General features: G+C 47.0%; 1 protein-coding gene across 14 annotated transcripts in view; it reads right to left on the bottom strand.

Moving 5' to 3' along the window:
• LOC142589858 (uncharacterized) overlaps positions 1 to 17,431 on the bottom strand; it is a 112,752-nt gene that overhangs the window by 81,042 nt on the left and 14,279 nt on the right. For 13 of the 14 annotated variants that reach the window (XR_012829984.1, XR_012829991.1, XR_012829989.1 and 10 more), the window contains exons 7-11: positions 15,831 to 15,923; positions 10,635 to 10,727; positions 9,949 to 10,029; positions 845 to 937; positions 160 to 240 (exon numbers count right to left, since the gene is read on the bottom strand). Coding sequence is in view for 4 of the 14 variants with exons in the window: in XM_075701491.1 (XP_075557606.1) it covers positions 160 to 240; positions 845 to 937; positions 9,949 to 10,029; positions 10,635 to 10,727; positions 15,831 to 15,923 (441 nt within the window). In the remaining 10 variants the exon portion in view is untranslated. Of the gene's footprint in view, positions 1 to 159; positions 241 to 844; positions 938 to 9,948; positions 10,030 to 10,634; positions 10,728 to 13,443; positions 13,537 to 15,147; positions 15,227 to 15,830; positions 15,924 to 17,431 lie in introns of those variants that run through there. The other variant, XM_075701490.1, reaches the window with a different exon arrangement.

Consider the following 17,431-nt stretch of genomic DNA (forward strand, 5'->3'; position numbering starts at 1 on the left):
AGACACTTCGATGAGGCTTTTCGTAACGCCCTGCAATTACAACAAGTTCTCGCGGCAATAACTTAATCAAATATATCGATAAGATCTGTGCTAATAGTTAACGTAACGACTTCATTGCATCGGTAAATTAGGCAACGCTTCTGGAAACCGATAGCTTACCACAAGGTCTACAGCGTGCTGTGCTGGGCAGTCACCCAGCTTGCCGGTGTGACATGGATTAATCCCGATGCTCCACGTGTGCTGCAGAGATCAAAAGGGAGATTAAGACAAAATGGTAGAACAGAGAAAAAAAAAGCTGTCCCGCGTATGCCAACTGATTGCATTATTGATTCGAATACAAGAAAATCTATATCTGCATCACTATTAAGACAAATTCCAGAAGACAAGCACAGAGCCACGCTACCAGATGGTCATATACATGCACGTATATTTAATTGACAAACGTACGAAGATCGTGCACATTTCATTGTTCCCTCATGGCGCATCAACTAAGGAAATGAATGTAAGAAACGTTGGGTAAAATTACGGTAAATGCCAAGTACAAGTAGCGTCGAGCACCGTGAAGACGTTTCAACTGGAATCGCGAATGCGCATCGAAGAATGCGCTTGGAACGCGTCCAGTCCACATTTGATCGTTAACGCGACGCGTCGATGCGCGTTGAGATGAAGGAACGGCGCAACATGACCGTTTCGTCTTCAAACAAGTATTAGTCATGTGCTTGGCAAAATACCATAAAACCCTTTGGGTGAAGGCTGAAGTTTGCTGTTCTTTAAAGGCTAATTAACTATTCGTTTTTGAATTCTAATTAAGGCCGTTATAGGTGAATTCGACGTCTGCTCTTACCGCATACATTAGGGCCAGCTGCCGACATACGGGCCTTCGTACGACGTTGGAGGTCCGGCTATGCGAGGGTCGTGGATACCACAGTAGACCGCGCTGCAAACCGTCACCAGGAGAGAGGAGCGTTTAGCTCGGGGACAACGGAGATTCCCCATGTTCAAATACATGTAAGAGGTAGAACTGCTTTTACGAGAGAAACCGTGGACAAACTAGAATGAAATTTCTTGGATTTGAGAGAAAACGCTATTCTTGGGGCAACAGTAATGAGAGCGTGCCTGCACCTTTAACTCTAGGGTGGCGCCATCATCGCTGGATAGAAGCGCCGCCGACGGCGTTGACGGGAAACTCGGGTGTTGACCGGGGCCGGGTTGTGCGTCGACTGTGCATAGTACGGGTGGATTGCGGTCACGTGACGACCGTGGAAGCCGCAGTAACCCGCGTACAAGACGTAGCGATGAAAGCAGTTGCGTGCTTAAAAGGAATCTTTTGCTCGGGGCTGCTTCCGATTGCGCATACTAAATTAAAATAAATTGTATTCTGGGCTCCCAAGTGCAAAAAACTTATCCGTTATGGTATATGTCACTTCTGTTTTCTTTTTGTCATTTCGTTCAGTCGTACAAGCGTGGCGTGTTATCAGCGTGACATGACACTCTTTAGGGAAAAATCGGGAGCGTAGACCTTTCAAGAAAGAATCCGCAAGCGAGACAGGTAGCACTCATTGTTTCGGAACAAGATACACCGTCCCAAGCGGTGTATACTTCTTTAGAGCGTGTATTCTACCACTGCTCAGTTATTTATGAGTTATTTTACTCCCAAGTGGGAGCAAGTTTACTCAATTTGAGCATGAAGAAGAGAAAGGATGCTCCACGAAAGAGTGGGCGGAGAAAAAAAAAATTTGCCCCGAACAGCATTGGTTCATCCCAGTGAAATCCACATCAACAGCTGTGCTTACTTTATCTCAAATACTGAATTCTGCGCTCAGTCATTAAAAGATTGTTATTGGAATATTTATCGAAATAAGAAAGGTGCCGGATACCATTTGTCACTCGGTGCTACTGAAAAAATGAAGCGCTATGGTATTATCGATGGCGCTCACGACTTCTTTTGTGGTTATCTAACATCGCGAAAGCAGAAAGTCCTAATTGATGGTTTTCTATCCGAATCTAGGAATGTCACATGTGGTGCACCGCAAGAATCCGTATTGGGTCCCATTTTATTGTTTTTATACGTTTAATGATTTATCGCGAATTCTGCAATCATCTAAAGAATTATTGTATGTGGATGATACTGCTATTCTATTCACAGGTAGTTCACTTGAAAACTTACAATATACTGTACCCAATAAACTACTAGCTGTGGCAATGTGGTTTCGTGAAAATTAACTATTATTAAATGCCGCTAAAACAAAATACGGTATTTTCCATTCACGAATGAAAACTCTCAACTACGTTTCACTTAGCATATCATTAAAGAATCGAACCATTGTATGTATACCGACAAATAAATATCTAGGCATTATATTCGACAGTAACTAACTGGAGAGACCAAATCAATACCGTTTGCAATAAGTTGTCATTCAACTGCTACACTCTCATACGGGCACCTCAATACTTTGATTCGACACTTCTACGCACATTATATTTAACCCTACTTCACTGCCACCTTACCTATTGTGAGTCGTGGGGCCAAACGTACATAACATACCTTACTCCGTTATTGCGATTACAAAAACGGGCTGTTCGGGCGATTACGTTAATAAACACCAACACAGCTCTGCCGCGTACGATTTTCACGTTTCTTTCGTTAAATGCACGGCAGGTACGCAACGGTAATCTAAATCTCCCTTTCTGTTCGAGTGTGTACGGCGAAAGATTAATTCAAATCTCTGGTGTCAGGCTGTGGAATAATTTGCCTCTTGAAATAAAACTCTGAAGAAATTTTGACAACACATGCAAATGCAACTTCTTACCAAGCATGTTCTTGAGTTTTGTTTTGTTTTCTTCATTTTTAGCGCACATGTAATTATATATTGTATTTACGGCTTATGTATGATACTTTCGCTATTTTGTTTGTATACGATTTTGTTTGTATAGCAATTGCAATACATTTTTTTATAGGAGCCATCACTAGCAGCTTTAGGCTATGGGACCAAATAACCTTGTGCGCACTTTTCATATTAGTGTGTAATGAAATTCCCTTTTCATTTGATTTGAACACGGCTATAGGTGAATTCGGCGTCTGCTCTTACCGCATACACTAGGGCCAGCTGCGGGCGTACGGTCCTTCGTACGACGCCGGCTGTCTGGGTCAAAGGCGGCCGTGGATGTCACAGTAGACCGCGCTGCAAACCGTAAGCACCAAAGAGGAAGCATTACCTCGGGGCCAACTGCAATTCCGTCTGTTCAAATGCGCGTGAAACGCTGAAATCCTTGTTATGAGACAACCCCTGGACTAATGTGAATGGAATTTCTTGAATTTAAGAGAAAACATTGTGTTTCTGAGGCTACAATTATAATGAGATCGCGCCTCTGCCGCTAACGCTAGGGCGGCGGCACCATCGATGGATAGAGGCGGCCCCGACGGCGTTGACGGGAAACTCGCGTCTTGAACGGGACCGGATTGCACGTCGATTACGCACCGTCCGGGTGGATTGCGGTCACGTGACGGCCGTGGATGCTACGGTAATAGGCGCTGTAAAAGGTAGCGAGGAATGAGGGTGCCTGTTTAACAGGAAACAGGGCTGTTTGTGATTCCGCATACTAAATAAATTCTGGCGCGTTACATGCCAAATCCACGATTTGATTATCAGGCACGCTGTAATGGGGGACACTACGGAAATTTAGACGAAAAGACCGCCTATACAAAGCGGAAAAATGGTTCCCTGAGAAATCCGCTGGAGCGATGCGAACGAAATTGTGGAACCTCAGAGAGAGAAAAGTAAAATTGTGCTAACTCTAGGGGGCAAAATTTTCATATTGAGCCTGAATAAAAAAAGATGATCGAAAATTGGTTGCTTCGTTGTTTGTGTGGTAGGTCGAGGCTTTTCGAGCGCACTATCACCGCGACTAATTTTACCGGACTGCTTTTCCTCTGCATCGCATTTTGCAAAGCGAGACTTAGAAATTCATTCCTTACCACAGATGTAAGTTTCGTTTTCATTTTGCCTCTTCAATTGTACAAACGTGGCGGTTCTGATTCCGGAGGAACAGCAGCAATCATTTATATTTATATTTTATAGGAAGACACCGACGAAAAGCTATTTACAAGTATATTTACAAGGCTACAAGGCAATACGCTGCGCTTGGCCAGGAGGCAACAGCCCGCGCTAGCTTCTAATCGTCGTCGTCGTCTTCACACTGCTCGCCTTTCGTGATCGCACATATTGTGCCGTAGCACTACCCCCGGCGGCAAAAGCGCCGTCCCGGAGCGACTAAAGATCGGACTCGGAAGCAGTGTAGTAGGCCTTGAGCCTACTGACGTGTACGACATCACTAGATGCCAGAGGAGAGGACGAGGTTGAACCCACAGGAGCAATTTCGTAAGTCACAGGCGTCACCTGGCGCAGCACGCGGTAGGGCCCTGTGTATCGCGAAAGGAGCTTCTCTGAGAGTCCGACGTGACGAGTGGGCGACCACAGGAGCACGAGCGCACCAGGCGAAAACTGTACGTCACGATGGCGGGCGTTGTACTGGCACTGCTGAGTGGTTTGTGAGGCCGTCAGTCGAGCACGGGCAAGCTGGCGTGCATGGTCGGCGAGGGCGATGGCGTCGCGCGCATACTCGCTTGTTGAGACCGAAGCAGGAGGAAGTGCCGTGTCTAAGGGCAAGGTAGGTTCGCGACCGTACAGTAGATAAAAGGGAGAAAATCCAGCGGTGTCGTGCCGGGAAGAATTGTACGCAAATGTTACGTAAGGAAGGGCAATGTCCCAGTCGTGGTGGTCCTTGGAAACGTACTTGGCCAGCATATCGGTAAGAGTACGGTTTAACCGTCCTGTCAGGCCATTGGTTTGAGGATGGTATGAGGTAGTCAGTTTGTGTTGAATGGAGCAGGAACGCACAATGTCAGCGATAACTTTCGAGAGAAAGTTTCGACCACGGTCAGTAAGGAGCTGTCGCGGGGCGCCATGAAGCAAGATAATGTCACGCAAGAGAAAGTCCGCGACGTCAGTGGCGCAACTGGTAGGGAGAGCCCGAGTGATAGCGTATCGGGTGGCGTAATCAGTCGCGACGGCTACCCATTTGTTCCCAGAGGATGACGTGGGAAAGGGACCGAGTAGGTCTAATCCAACACGAAAGAACGGTTCCACAGGGATGGTGATCGGCTGGAGATGACCGGCAGGTAGCACCTGAGGTGTTTTCCGACGCTGGCAGGGATCACAGACAGCAACATAGCGTCGAACGGAGCGAGCGAGACCAGGCCAATAGAAGCGGCGGCGGACGCGGTCGTACGTGCGGGTTACCCCAAGATGTCCTGCAGTGGGTGCGTCATGCATCTCAAAGAGCACAGTCTGAGGTAGCTGTTTTGGCACGACAAGAAGAAGGTCAGAGCCGTCAGGGAGGAAGTTCCTTCGATACAGAATGCCGCCCTGGAGGACATATCGGCGAACGGATGCGTCGGTAGGTGTAGAACGCAGACGCTCGATAAGTGCTCGCAGCGATAGGTCTCGGTACTGCTCATCGGCGATGTTAGCGAAGGCAGACACAGAGAAAATGCAGTTGGCGCTACTACTGTCGGCGTCGTCAGGCTCGTCGACCGGGTAGCGAGACAGGCAGTCAGCGTCCTTGTGTAGTCGGCCAGATTTATAGGTGACAGTATACGAATATTCTTGGAGGCGTAAGGCCCAGCGACCAAGTCTGCCTGTAGGATCTTTCAGTGAGCATAACCAGCAAAGCGCGTGATGGTCTGTGACAATGGAAAAGGATCGGCCATATAAGTATGGGCGGAATTTCGCAACCGCCCAAACTAGGGCCAGACACTCACGCTCAGTGATGGAATAGTTGCGCTCCGCGGGTGAGAGGAGCCTGCTGGCGTAAGCGATAACCCGGTCGAGGCCACGCTGGCGTTGTGCCAGTACCGCGCCAATTCCGTGACCGCTGGCATCAGTACGGACTTCGGTAGGCGCAGAAGGATCGAAATGGGCCAGAACGGGAGGCGTTGTGAGAATGTCGATTAGATGTGAGAATGCAGAGGCCTCGTTATCGCCCCACTGGAAAGGGGCGTCTTTTCTCAAAAGCTCGGTTAGTGGTCGTGCTATGGCGGCGAAATTTCTCACGAAACGGCGGAAGTACGAACAAAGGCCGATGAAGCTGCGCACATCCTTGACACACTTTGGAACAGGGAAGTGCGCAACAGCATGGATCTTGCCTGGGTCCAGTTGCACTCCGTTCGCGTCAACGAGATGTCCAAGGACGGTAATCTGGCGACGGCCGAATTGGCACTTGGATGCGTTGAGTTGCAGACCGGCTCGACGAAAAACGTCCAGGACTGCTGAGAGGCGCTCGAGGTGCGTAGCGAACGTTGGGGAGAAGACGATAACGTCGTCCAGGTAGCACAGGCACATGGACCATTTGAATCCGTGAAGAAGGGAGTCCATCATGCGTTCAAAAGTGGCAGGGGCGTTACATAGACCGAACGGCATCACTTTGAATTGATAAAGACCGTCGGGTGTGACAAAAGCAGTCTTCTCGCGGTCGAGATCGTCCACGGCAATGTGCCAGTAGCCGGAGCGAAGTTCAATAGAGGAGAAATAGCGAGCACCGTGGAGGCAGTCAAGGGCGTCATCAATCCGAGGTAGGGGATACACGTCCTTTTTGGTAACCCTATTAAGGTGCCGATAATCCACGCAAAAGCGCCATGAGCCATCCTTTTTGACCAGTACTACAGGTGACGCCCATGGACTATGTGATGGTTCAATAATGTTCTTGGCAAGCATTTTGCGAACTTCTGCGTGAATAACTTGACGCTCAGCTGGTGACACTCGATACGGGCGGCGATGAATAGGAGGGGCATCGCCGGTATTAATGCGATGTTTGACAGCTGTAGTTTGGGCCAAAGGACGATCGTTAAAGTAAAAATATCGTGGTAGGAAAACAGAACGCGGTAGAGTTCACGAGCGTGCTCGGACGGCAAGTCGGGGGCAATCATTTTCTGGAAGTCAGCGATGGTACAATTTGCCGACTGCGATGGTAGAGGAGTATCGGATGAAGTGTCGTCAACTGCAATGGATGCTACTGAGTGATCCTCGAATGAGCAAATGTGGGCCAGAGACATCCCACGTGGCAGCACTTGTGTCGTCAAGCCAAAGTTGACCACTGGCAGGCAGACGCAATTCGCCGTAATAGATAAAACTGTATGAGGTACTGTGATCCCGTGTGTAAGGAGGACGTCTTGCATAGGAGCCGCGATGTAGTGACCGTCGGGGACTGGTGGGGATGACACTAGGTCAACGTAGGTCAGTGCCGAAGGTGGCAAGCGAACGAAGTCGGCGGAACTGAGGCGACTGGGGTGTGGTTCAGCAGGATCGAGAACAGGCAGGTCAAGGCGGAGAGTACTGGCGGAACAATCGATGAGAGCAGAATGTGCGGAGAGGAAGTCTAAGCCGAGGATGATGTCGTGGGGACAGTGGGCGATGACTGTGAATAGCACGATTGTTGAGCGATCGGCGAAGGAGACGCGGGCGGTACACATACCAATAACGGGGGCTGTTCCACCATCGGCGACACGGACAACAGGCGTCGTGGCGGGCGTGATAATTTTCTTGAGTCGGTTACGAAGGTCAGCGCTCATTACGGACAAATGCGCCCCAGTGTCTATGAGAGCAGACACAGAAACACAGTCGACTTGCACGTCAAGAAGGTTCAGATGAGTGGGCAACGTCAGTAGAGGATTTGGCGGCGTAGGGAGCAATGCAGCGTCACCTCGAGGCGCTGCATCGTCTAGTTTTCCGGCTGGGAGCGGCGTCCGAAGGGAGTTGGCGAATAGGAGCGACGGGGCTGGGGAGAGCGAGATTGTCGTCGTTGGGGCGAAGGCGAACGAGAATAGGGGCGGTTCGTTGCAGGAGAATCAGTGGCGGCATTATCGGAAGGTACGGCATAGGGACGAGAAGGGCCACCTGGGGAGCGAGAGGAGGCAGTGTAAGTAGATCGGATCGGGGAACTCCAGCGACTGCGACAGTGCCGAGAAATGTGCCCGATTCGATGGCAGTAGAAACAAATGGGCTTGTCGTCAGCAGTGCGCCATTCAGATGGGTTGCGGAAACGTGGAGGGTAAGAAGATGCGGGACGGGGCGGAATGGAAGAAGCCGGGCGGGTATCAGGGTGATGGGCCGAGCAGATGGAGTGAAGACCCATGTTTTCGAACTCCCGGCGGACAACTGCCTGGATCAGTGAGACCGTGACTGCAGATGTGTTAGTGGGACTGGAGTCGAAGGCAGCCGGATAGGCGGCCTCGATCTCACGCCGGACGATCCTGGTAACATCAGCAGTGTTGTTGGGACGAGGAGCGTCGGCACAGGAAGATGTCGCTGGGGTGTTGGGCAGACGGGCAAACTTCGGGTCAATACGTCGGCTTTTGGCGAGTTCCAGGCGGCGGCACTCTTTTATAACAGCATCCACCGTCGCTACGTTATTGCACACGAGCAAGTTGAAGGCGTCATCGGCAATGCCTTTGAGGATGTGGGAAACCTTGTCTGACTCAGTCATGTGGGTGTCAACTTTGCGGCACAGAGCCAAGACGTCCTGAATGTACGTGACATAGGGCTCTGTTGACGTCTGCACACGGCCGGAAAGTGCCTTCTGCGCGGCAAGTTGGTGACCGTAGGGGTTGCCGAACAAGTCTCGAAGCTGTGTCTTAAGGGAATCCCAACTGGTGAGCTCATCTTCGTGCGTGCGGTACCAAACTCGAGGTGTGCCACCGAGGTAAAAGACTACGTTGGCGAGCATAATAGTAGGGTCCCACCGGTTATTGCGGCTGACGTGTTCATACAGGCTGATCCAGTCATCGACGTCTTCCCCATCTTTGCCTGACAATACGCCAGGATCACGGGGAGCGGGGAGAGTAATGTAGGTCGTCGAAGTGGCAGCAGGTGTCGGAGCCGGCGGAGTCGGGTTGTCGTCGCCGGGAGCCATGAAGGAAGGCACGACGTACCGTCCACTGCGAAGCTCCGTGACGACGTACAGGGAACGTCCACCTCCACCAGATATGTTACGTAGGAAGACACCGACGAAAAACTATTTACAAGTATATTTACAAGGCTACAAGGCAATACGCTGCGCTTGGCCAAGAGGCAACAGCCCGCGCTAGCTTCTAATCGTCGTCGTCGTCTTCACACTGCTCGCCTTTCGTGATCGCACATATTGTGCCGTAGCAATATTAATGCGCGCCTTCCTTTCCTTTCAAGCGACGGCCATGCGCTATCACGTGACACGGCCCTCTTCACAGAAAAGTCGCGCGCGTAGTGCTTTCAAGAAGGAAGGTGCAAGCGAGACAGGCAGCAATCATTGTTTCAGGACAAGATACACCCTCCCAAATGGTGTATACTTTTTAAGAATAAGAAAGGATGTGCTACAGTTCGCTTAACCCATCTGGAAGTTGTCAAATATTCAAAAACAGTGACTTTGCTCACGGGCGTATGCCAAATGCGTGACAGGGCGTACGGTGGTCCTTTTTGGATTTTGCGGTTTTTGGAAATCGGCGAGAATTTATTACCCTGCAGAAATTGTACAGCAGCATGCGCTTGCTGCATGTTTATAACCGTTTATGAACACCTCGGATGTTAGGTTTCAGGTCTTGCATTAGGTTCACTCGTATGACTTGGGGCTAAAAAATTATTCTCTGAATTTCTTAAACATTACTTGTCTGTTTAGTACCTCTAGTCTCATTAGCCATATGAATCCCTGTCATAAAGGCAAACGCGATGAAATCATGTAATTGTAGAATTTCCTACATTAAGACACTTCGATGAGGCTTTTCGTAACGCCCTGTAATTACAACAAGTTTTCGCGGCAATAACTTAATGAAATATATCGATAAGATCTGTGCTAATAGTTAACGTAACGACTTCATTTCATCGGTAAATTAGGCAACGCTTCTGGAAACCGATAGCTTACCACAAGGTCTATAGCGTGCTGTGCTGGGCAGTCACCCAGCTTGCCGGTGTGACATGGATTAATCCCGATGCTCCACGTGTGCTGCAGAGATCAAAAGGGAGATTAAGACAAAATGGTAGAACAGAGAAAAAAAACTGTCCCGCGTATGCCAACTGATTGCATTATTGATTCGAATACAAGAAAACAATCTATATCTGCATCGCTATTAAGACAAATGCCAGAAGACAAGCACAGAGCCACGCTACCAGATGGTCATATATATGCACGTATATTTAATTGACAAACGTACGAAGATCGTGCACATTTCATTGTTCCCTCATGGGGCATCTACTAAGGAAATGAATGTAAGAAACGTTGGGTAAAATTACGGTAAATGCCAAGTACAAGTAGCGTCGAGCACCGTGAAGACGTTTCAACTGGAATCGCGAATGCGCATCGAAGAATGCGCTTGGAACGCGTCCAGTCCACATTTGATCGTTAACGCGACGCGTCGATGCGCGTTGAGATGATGGAACGGCGCAACATGACCGTTTCGTCTTCAAACAAGTATTAGTCATGTACTTGGCAAAATACCATAAAACCCTTTGGGTGAAGGCGGAAGTTTGCTGTTCTTTAAACGCTAATGAACTATTCATTTTTGAATTGTAATTAAGGCCGTTATAGGTGAATTCGACGTCTGCTCTTACCGCATACATTAGGGCCAGCTGCCGACATACGGGCCTTCGTACGACGTTGGAGGTCCGGCTATGCGAGGGTCGTGGATGCCACAGTAGACCGCGCTGCAAACCGTAACCAGGAGAGAGGAGCGTTTAGCTCGGGGACAACGGAGATTCCCCATGTTGAAATACATGTAAGAGGTAGAACTGCTTTTACGAGAGAAACCGTGGACAAATTAGAATGAAATTTCTTGGATTTGAGAGAAAACGTTATTCTTGGGGCAACAGTAATGAGAGCGTGCCTGCACCTTTAACTCTAGAGTGGCGCCACCATCACTGGTTAGAAGCGCCGCCGACGGCATTGACGGGAAACTCGCGTGTTGACCGGGGCCGGGTTGTGCGTCGACTGTGCATAGTACGGGTGGATTGCGGTCACGTGACGACCGTGGAAGCCCCAGTAACCCGCGTACAAGACGTAGCGATGAAGGCAGATGCGTGCTTAACAGGAATCTTTTGCTCGGGCTGCTTCCGATTGCGCATACTAAATTAAAATAAATTGTATTCTGTGCTCCCAAGTGCAAAAAGCTTATCCGTTACGGCATTTGTCACTTCTGTTTTTTTTTCGCCATTTCGTTTAGTCGTACAAACGTGGCGTGTTATCAGCGTGACATGACACTCTTTAGAGAAAAATCGGGTGCGTAGACCTTTCAAGAAGGAATCCGCAAGTGAGACAGGTAGCACTCATTGTTTCGGAACAAGATAAACCGTCCCAAGCGGTGTGTACTTCTTTTGAGCGTCTATTCTACCACTGCTCAGTGTTTAGGAGTTATTTTACTCACAAGTGGGAGCAAGTTTACTCAATTTGTGCATGAAGAAGAGAAAAGATGCTCCACGAAAGAGTGGGCGGAGAAAAAAAATATTTGCCCGGAACAGCATGGGTTCATATAAGCGAAATCCACATCAACAGCTTTGCTTACTTTATCTCAAATACTGAACTCTGCGTTCAGCCATTAAAAGATTGTTATTGGAATTTTTATCGAAATAAGAAAGGTGCTTAATACCATTTGTCACTCGGTGCTACTAAAAAAATGAAGCGCTATGGTATTATCGATGGCGCTCACGACTTCTTTTTCAGTTATCTCACATCGCGAAAGCAGAATGTACTAATCGTTGGTTTTCTATCCGAATCTAGGTATGTCACATGTGGCGCACCGCATAAATCCGTATTGGGTCCCACTTTATTCGCTTTATACGTTTAATGATTTATCGCGAATTCTACAATCATCTAAAGCATTATTGTATATGGACGATACTGTAATTTAATTCACAGGTAGTTCACTTGAAAACTTACAATATACTGTATCCAATAAACTACTAGCTCTGGCAATGTGTTTTCGTGACAATTAACTATTATTAAATGCCGCTAAAACAAAATATGGTATTTTCCATTCACGAATGAAAACTCTGAACTACGTTTCACTTAGCATATCATTAAAGAATCGAACCATTGTATGTATACCGACAAATAAATATCTAGGCATTATATTGGACAGTAACCTTAACTGGAGACACCAAATCAATACCGTTTGCAATAAGTTGTCATTCAACTGTTACACTCTCATACGGGCACCTCAATACTTTGATTCGACACTTCTACGCACATTATATTTAACCCTACTTCTCTGCCACCTTAGCTATTGTGGCGAGTCGTGGGGCGAAGCGTACATAACATACCTTGCTCCGTTATTGCGATTACGAAGACGGGCTGTTCGTGCGATTACGTACTCCTCGCTCAGTCATCCCTCAAATACTCTCTTTCAGAGGCTTCGTATACTTCCGTTTACTGACATACGGGACTACAGGGTTTCCTGCTTAGTAAATAAAATAATAAACACCAACACAGCTCAGCCGCGTACGATTTTCACGTTTCTTTCGTTAAACACACGGTATGTACGCAACGGTAATCTTAATCTCACTTTCTGTTCGAATGTGTTCGGCACAAGATGAATTCAAATCTCTGGTGTCAAGCTGTGGAATAATTTGCCTTTTGAAATAAAACTCGGAAGAAATTTTGACATTACATGCAAATGCAACATCTTACCGAGCATGTTCTTCAGCCTGTTTTGTTTTCTTCATTTTTAGCGCAGTTATGTGATTATATATGAGAGATATTTAGAATAGGGGCCCCAATATTTTGGGGCCCCAAAGAGCTTTGCGAGCGTTGGCCTTGGGGCACGCAGGAGTGAAGAGATTTAGAATAGGGCTTTGCGTTTGCGGATAGCGTCTTGCGCTGACAGCGCCACTACGGCGTCTAAGGAAATCTATTTGAAATAAATAAAATATACCGCTTTATGATAGGAATAGTAAGTTTGACTTGCGTGTATTCGCGTTTAATTACAATTTAGAGGTTTTTCTTCGAGCAGCAAACAATAAGTTGCGCTTAGTTTTCAGCAACAAACCCAACTTTACGTGCCTTCATCAGCCAAGCTTAGCCGTGTTAGGCCTACGAGCCGTAAAATTCACACTCTAATTCGGAATCAGCGGCGTCTAATGAATTAATCTTCATAACACACGCTAGTTTACGGAAAGCGATAACCGCAGTCACACTCTAATGTATTTACCGCTTATGTAGCTTGTGTATGATACTTTCGCTATTTTGTTTGTATACGATTTGTTTGTATAATAATTGCAATACATTTTTTGTATAGGAGCCATCACTAGCCGCTTTAGGCTATGGGTCCAAATATCTTTGTGCGCACGTTTCATATTATTGTGTAATGAAATTCCCTTTTCATTTGATTTGAACACTGCTATATGTGAATTCGGCGACTGCTCTTACCGCATACATTAGGGCCCGCTGCCGGCGTACGGTCCTTCGTACGATGCCGGCTGTCAGAGTCAAAGGCAGCCGTGGACGCCACAGTAGACCGCGCTGCAAACCGTAAGCACCAAAGAGGAAGCATTACCTCGGGGCCAACTGCAATTCCATCTGTTCAAATGCGCGTGAAACGCTGAAATACTTGTTATGAGACAACCCCTGGACTAATGTGAATGGAATTTCTTGAATTTAAGAGAAAACATTGTGTTTCTGAGGCTACAATTATAATAAGATCTCGCGTCTGCCGCTAACGCTAGGGCGGTGCCACCATCGATGGATAGAGGCGGACCCGACGGCGTTGACGGGAAACTCGCGTCTTGAACGGGCCGGATTGCACGTCGACTACGCACCGTCCGGGTGGATTGCGGTCACGTGACGGCCGTGGATGCGACGGTATTAGGCGCTGTAAAAGGTAGCGAGGAATGAGGGTGCCTGTTTAACAGGAAACAGGGCTGTTTGTGATTCCGCATACTAAATAAATTCTGGCGCGTTACATGCCAAATCCAAGATTTGATTATCAGGCACGCTGTAATGGGGGACACTACGGAAATTCAGACGGAAAGTCCGCCTATACAAAGCGCAACGATGGCTCCCTGAGAAAACCGCTGGAGCGATGCCAACGAAATTGTTGGACTTCAGACAGAGAGAAAAATAAAATTGTGCTAACTCTAGGGGGCAAAATTTTCATATTGAGCCTGAATAAAAAAATATGATAAAATTGGTTGCTTCGTTGTTTATTTGGTGGGTCGAGGCTTTTCGAGTAGACTATCCCCGCTACTAATTTATCGGACTGCTTTTCCTCTGCATCGCATTTTGCAAAGCGACACTTAGAAATTCATTCCTTACCACAGATGCAAGTTTCGTTTTCTTTTTGCCTCTTCGTTCAATTGTACAAACGTGGCTGTTCTGATTCCGGAGGGACAGCAGCGATCATTTATATTAATGCGGGCCTTCCTTCCCTTTCAAGCAACGGCCATGCGCTATCACGTGACACGGCCCTCTTCGCAGAAAGGTCGCGCGCGTAGAGCTTTCAAGAAGGAAGGTGCAAGCGAGACAGGCAGCAATCTTTTTTTCAGAACAAAATACACCCTCCCAAATGTTGTATACTTTTTAAGAAGAAAGGATGTGCTACAGTTCTCTTAAGCTATCTAGAAGTAGTCAAATATTCTAAAACAGTGGCTTTGCTCACGGGCGTATGCCAAATGCGTGACAGGGCGTACGGTGGTCCTTTTTGGATTTTGCGGTTTTTTGAATTGGCGAGAATTTATTACCCTGCAGAAATTGTACAGCAGCATGCGCTTTCTGCATGTCTATAACCGGTTATGAACACCTCGGATGTTAGATTTCAGATCTTGCATTAGGTTCACTCGTCCGACTTGGGGCTTAAAAATTATTCTCTGAATTTCATAAACAGTACTTGTCTGTTTAGTACCTCTAGTCTTATTAGCCATATGAATCCCTGTCATAAAGGCAAACGCGATGAAATCATGTAATTGTAGAATTTTCTACATTAAGACAATTCGATGAGGCTTTTCGTAACGCCCTGTAATTACAACAAGTTTTCGCGGCAATAACTGAATGAAATATATCGATAAGATCTGTGCTAATAGTTAACGTAACGACTTCATTGCATCGGTAAAACGCTTCTGGAAACCGACAGCTTACCACAAGGTCTACAGCGTGCTGTGCTGGGCAGTCACCCAGGTTGCCGGTGACATGGATTAATCCCGATGCTCCACGTGTGCTGCAGAGATCAAAAGGGAGATTAAGACAAAATGGTAGAACAGAGAAAAAAAGAAACTGTCCCGCGTATGCAACTGATTGCATTATTGATTCGAATACAAGAAAATCTATATCTGCATCACTATTAAGACAAATTCCAGAAGACAAGCACAGAGCCACGCTACCAGATGGTCATATACATGCGCGTATATTTAATTGACAAACGTACGAAGATCGTGCACATTTCATTGTTCCCTCATGGCGCATCTACTAAGGAAATGAATGTAAGAAACGTTGGGTAAAATTACGGTAAATGCCTAGTACAAGTAGCGTCGAGCACCGTGAAGACGTTTCAACTGGAATCGCGAATGCGCATCGAAGAATGCGCTTGGAACGCGTCCAGTCCACATTAGATCGTTAACGCGACGCGTCGATGAGCGTTGAGATGATGGAACGGCGCAACATGACCGTTTCGTCTTCAAACAAGTATTAGTCATGTACTTGACAAAATACCATAAAACCCTTTGGGTGAAGGCGGAAGTTTGCTGTTCTTTAAGGGCTAATTAACTATTCGTCTTTGAATTCTAATTAAGGCCGTTATAGGTGAATTCCACGTCTGCTCTTACCGCATACATTAGGGCCAGCTGCCGACATACGGGCCTTCGTACGACGTTGGAGGTCCGGCTATGCGAGGGTCGTAGATGCCAGAGTAGACAGCGCTGCAAACCGTAACCAGGAGAGAGGAGCGTTTAGCTCGGGGACAACGGAGATTCCCCATGTTGAAATACATGTAAGAGGTAGAACTGCTTTTACGAGAGAAACCGTGGACAAATTAGAATGAAATTTCTTGGATTTGAGAGAAAACGTTATTCTTGGAGCAACAGTAATGAGAGCGTGCCTGCACCTTTAACTCTAGGGCGGCGCCACCATCGCTGGTTAGAAGCGCCGCGCACGGCGTTGACGGGAAACTCGCGTGTTGACCGGGGCCGGGTTGTGCGTCGACTGTGCATAGTACGGGTGGATTGCGGTCACGTGACGACCGTGGAAGCCGCAGTAACCCGCGTACAAGACGTAGCGATGAAAGCAGTTGCGTGCTTAAAAGGAATCTTTTGCTCGGGGCTGCTTCCGATTGCGCATACTAAATTAAAATAAATTGTATTCTGGGCTCCCAAGTGCAAAAAACTTATCCGTTATGGTATATGTCACTTCTGTTTTCTTTTTGTCATTTCGTTCAGTCGTACAAGCGTGGCGTGTTATCAGCGTGACATGACACTCTTTAGGGAAAAATCGGGAGCGTAGACCTTTCAAGAAAGAATCCGCAAGCGAGACAGGTAGCACTCATTGTTTCGGAACAAGATACACCGTCCCAAGCGGTGTATACTTCTTTAGAGCGTGTATTCTACCACTGCTCAGTGTTTAGGAGTTATTTTACTCCCAAGTGGGAGCAAGTTTACTCAATTTGAGCATGAAGAAGAGAAAGGATGCTCCACGAAAGAGTGGGCGGAGAAAAAAAAACATTTGCCCGGAACAGCATGGGTTCATCCCAGTGAAATCCACATCAACAGCTGTGCTTACTTTTCAAATACTGAACTCTGCGCTCAGCCTTTAAAAGATTGTTATTGGAATTTTTATCGACATAAGAAAGATGCTTGATACCATTTGTCACTCGGTGCTACTGAAAAAATGGAAGCGCTATGGTATTATCGATGACACTCACGACTTCTTTTCCAGTTATCTCACATCCCGAAAGCAGAAAGTACTAATTGATGGTTTTCTATCCGAATCTAGGAATGTCACATGTGGTGCTCCGCAAGAATCCGTATTGGGTCCCATTTTATTCGCTTTATACGTTTAATGATTTATTGCGAATTCTGCAATCATCTAAAGCATTATTGTATGTGGATGATACTGCAATTCTATTCACAGGTAGTTCACTTGAAAACTTACAATATACTGTACCCAATAAACTACTAGCTGTGGCAATGTGGTTTCGTGAAAATTAACTATTATTAAATGCCGCTAAAACAAAATACGGTATTTTCCATTCACGAATGAAAACTCTCAACTACGTTTCACTTAGCATATCATTAAGGAATCGAACCATTGTATGTATACCGGCAAATAAATATCTAGGCATTATATTCGACAGTAACTTTAACTGGAGAGACCAAATCAATACCGTTTGCAATAAGTTGTCATTCAACTGCTACACTCTCATACGGGCACC

Source organism: Dermacentor variabilis, chromosome 8 (genome assembly GCF_050947875.1).
Source record: "Dermacentor variabilis isolate Ectoservices chromosome 8, ASM5094787v1, whole genome shotgun sequence".
Taxonomy (NCBI): Eukaryota; Metazoa; Arthropoda; class Arachnida; order Ixodida; family Ixodidae; genus Dermacentor; species Dermacentor variabilis.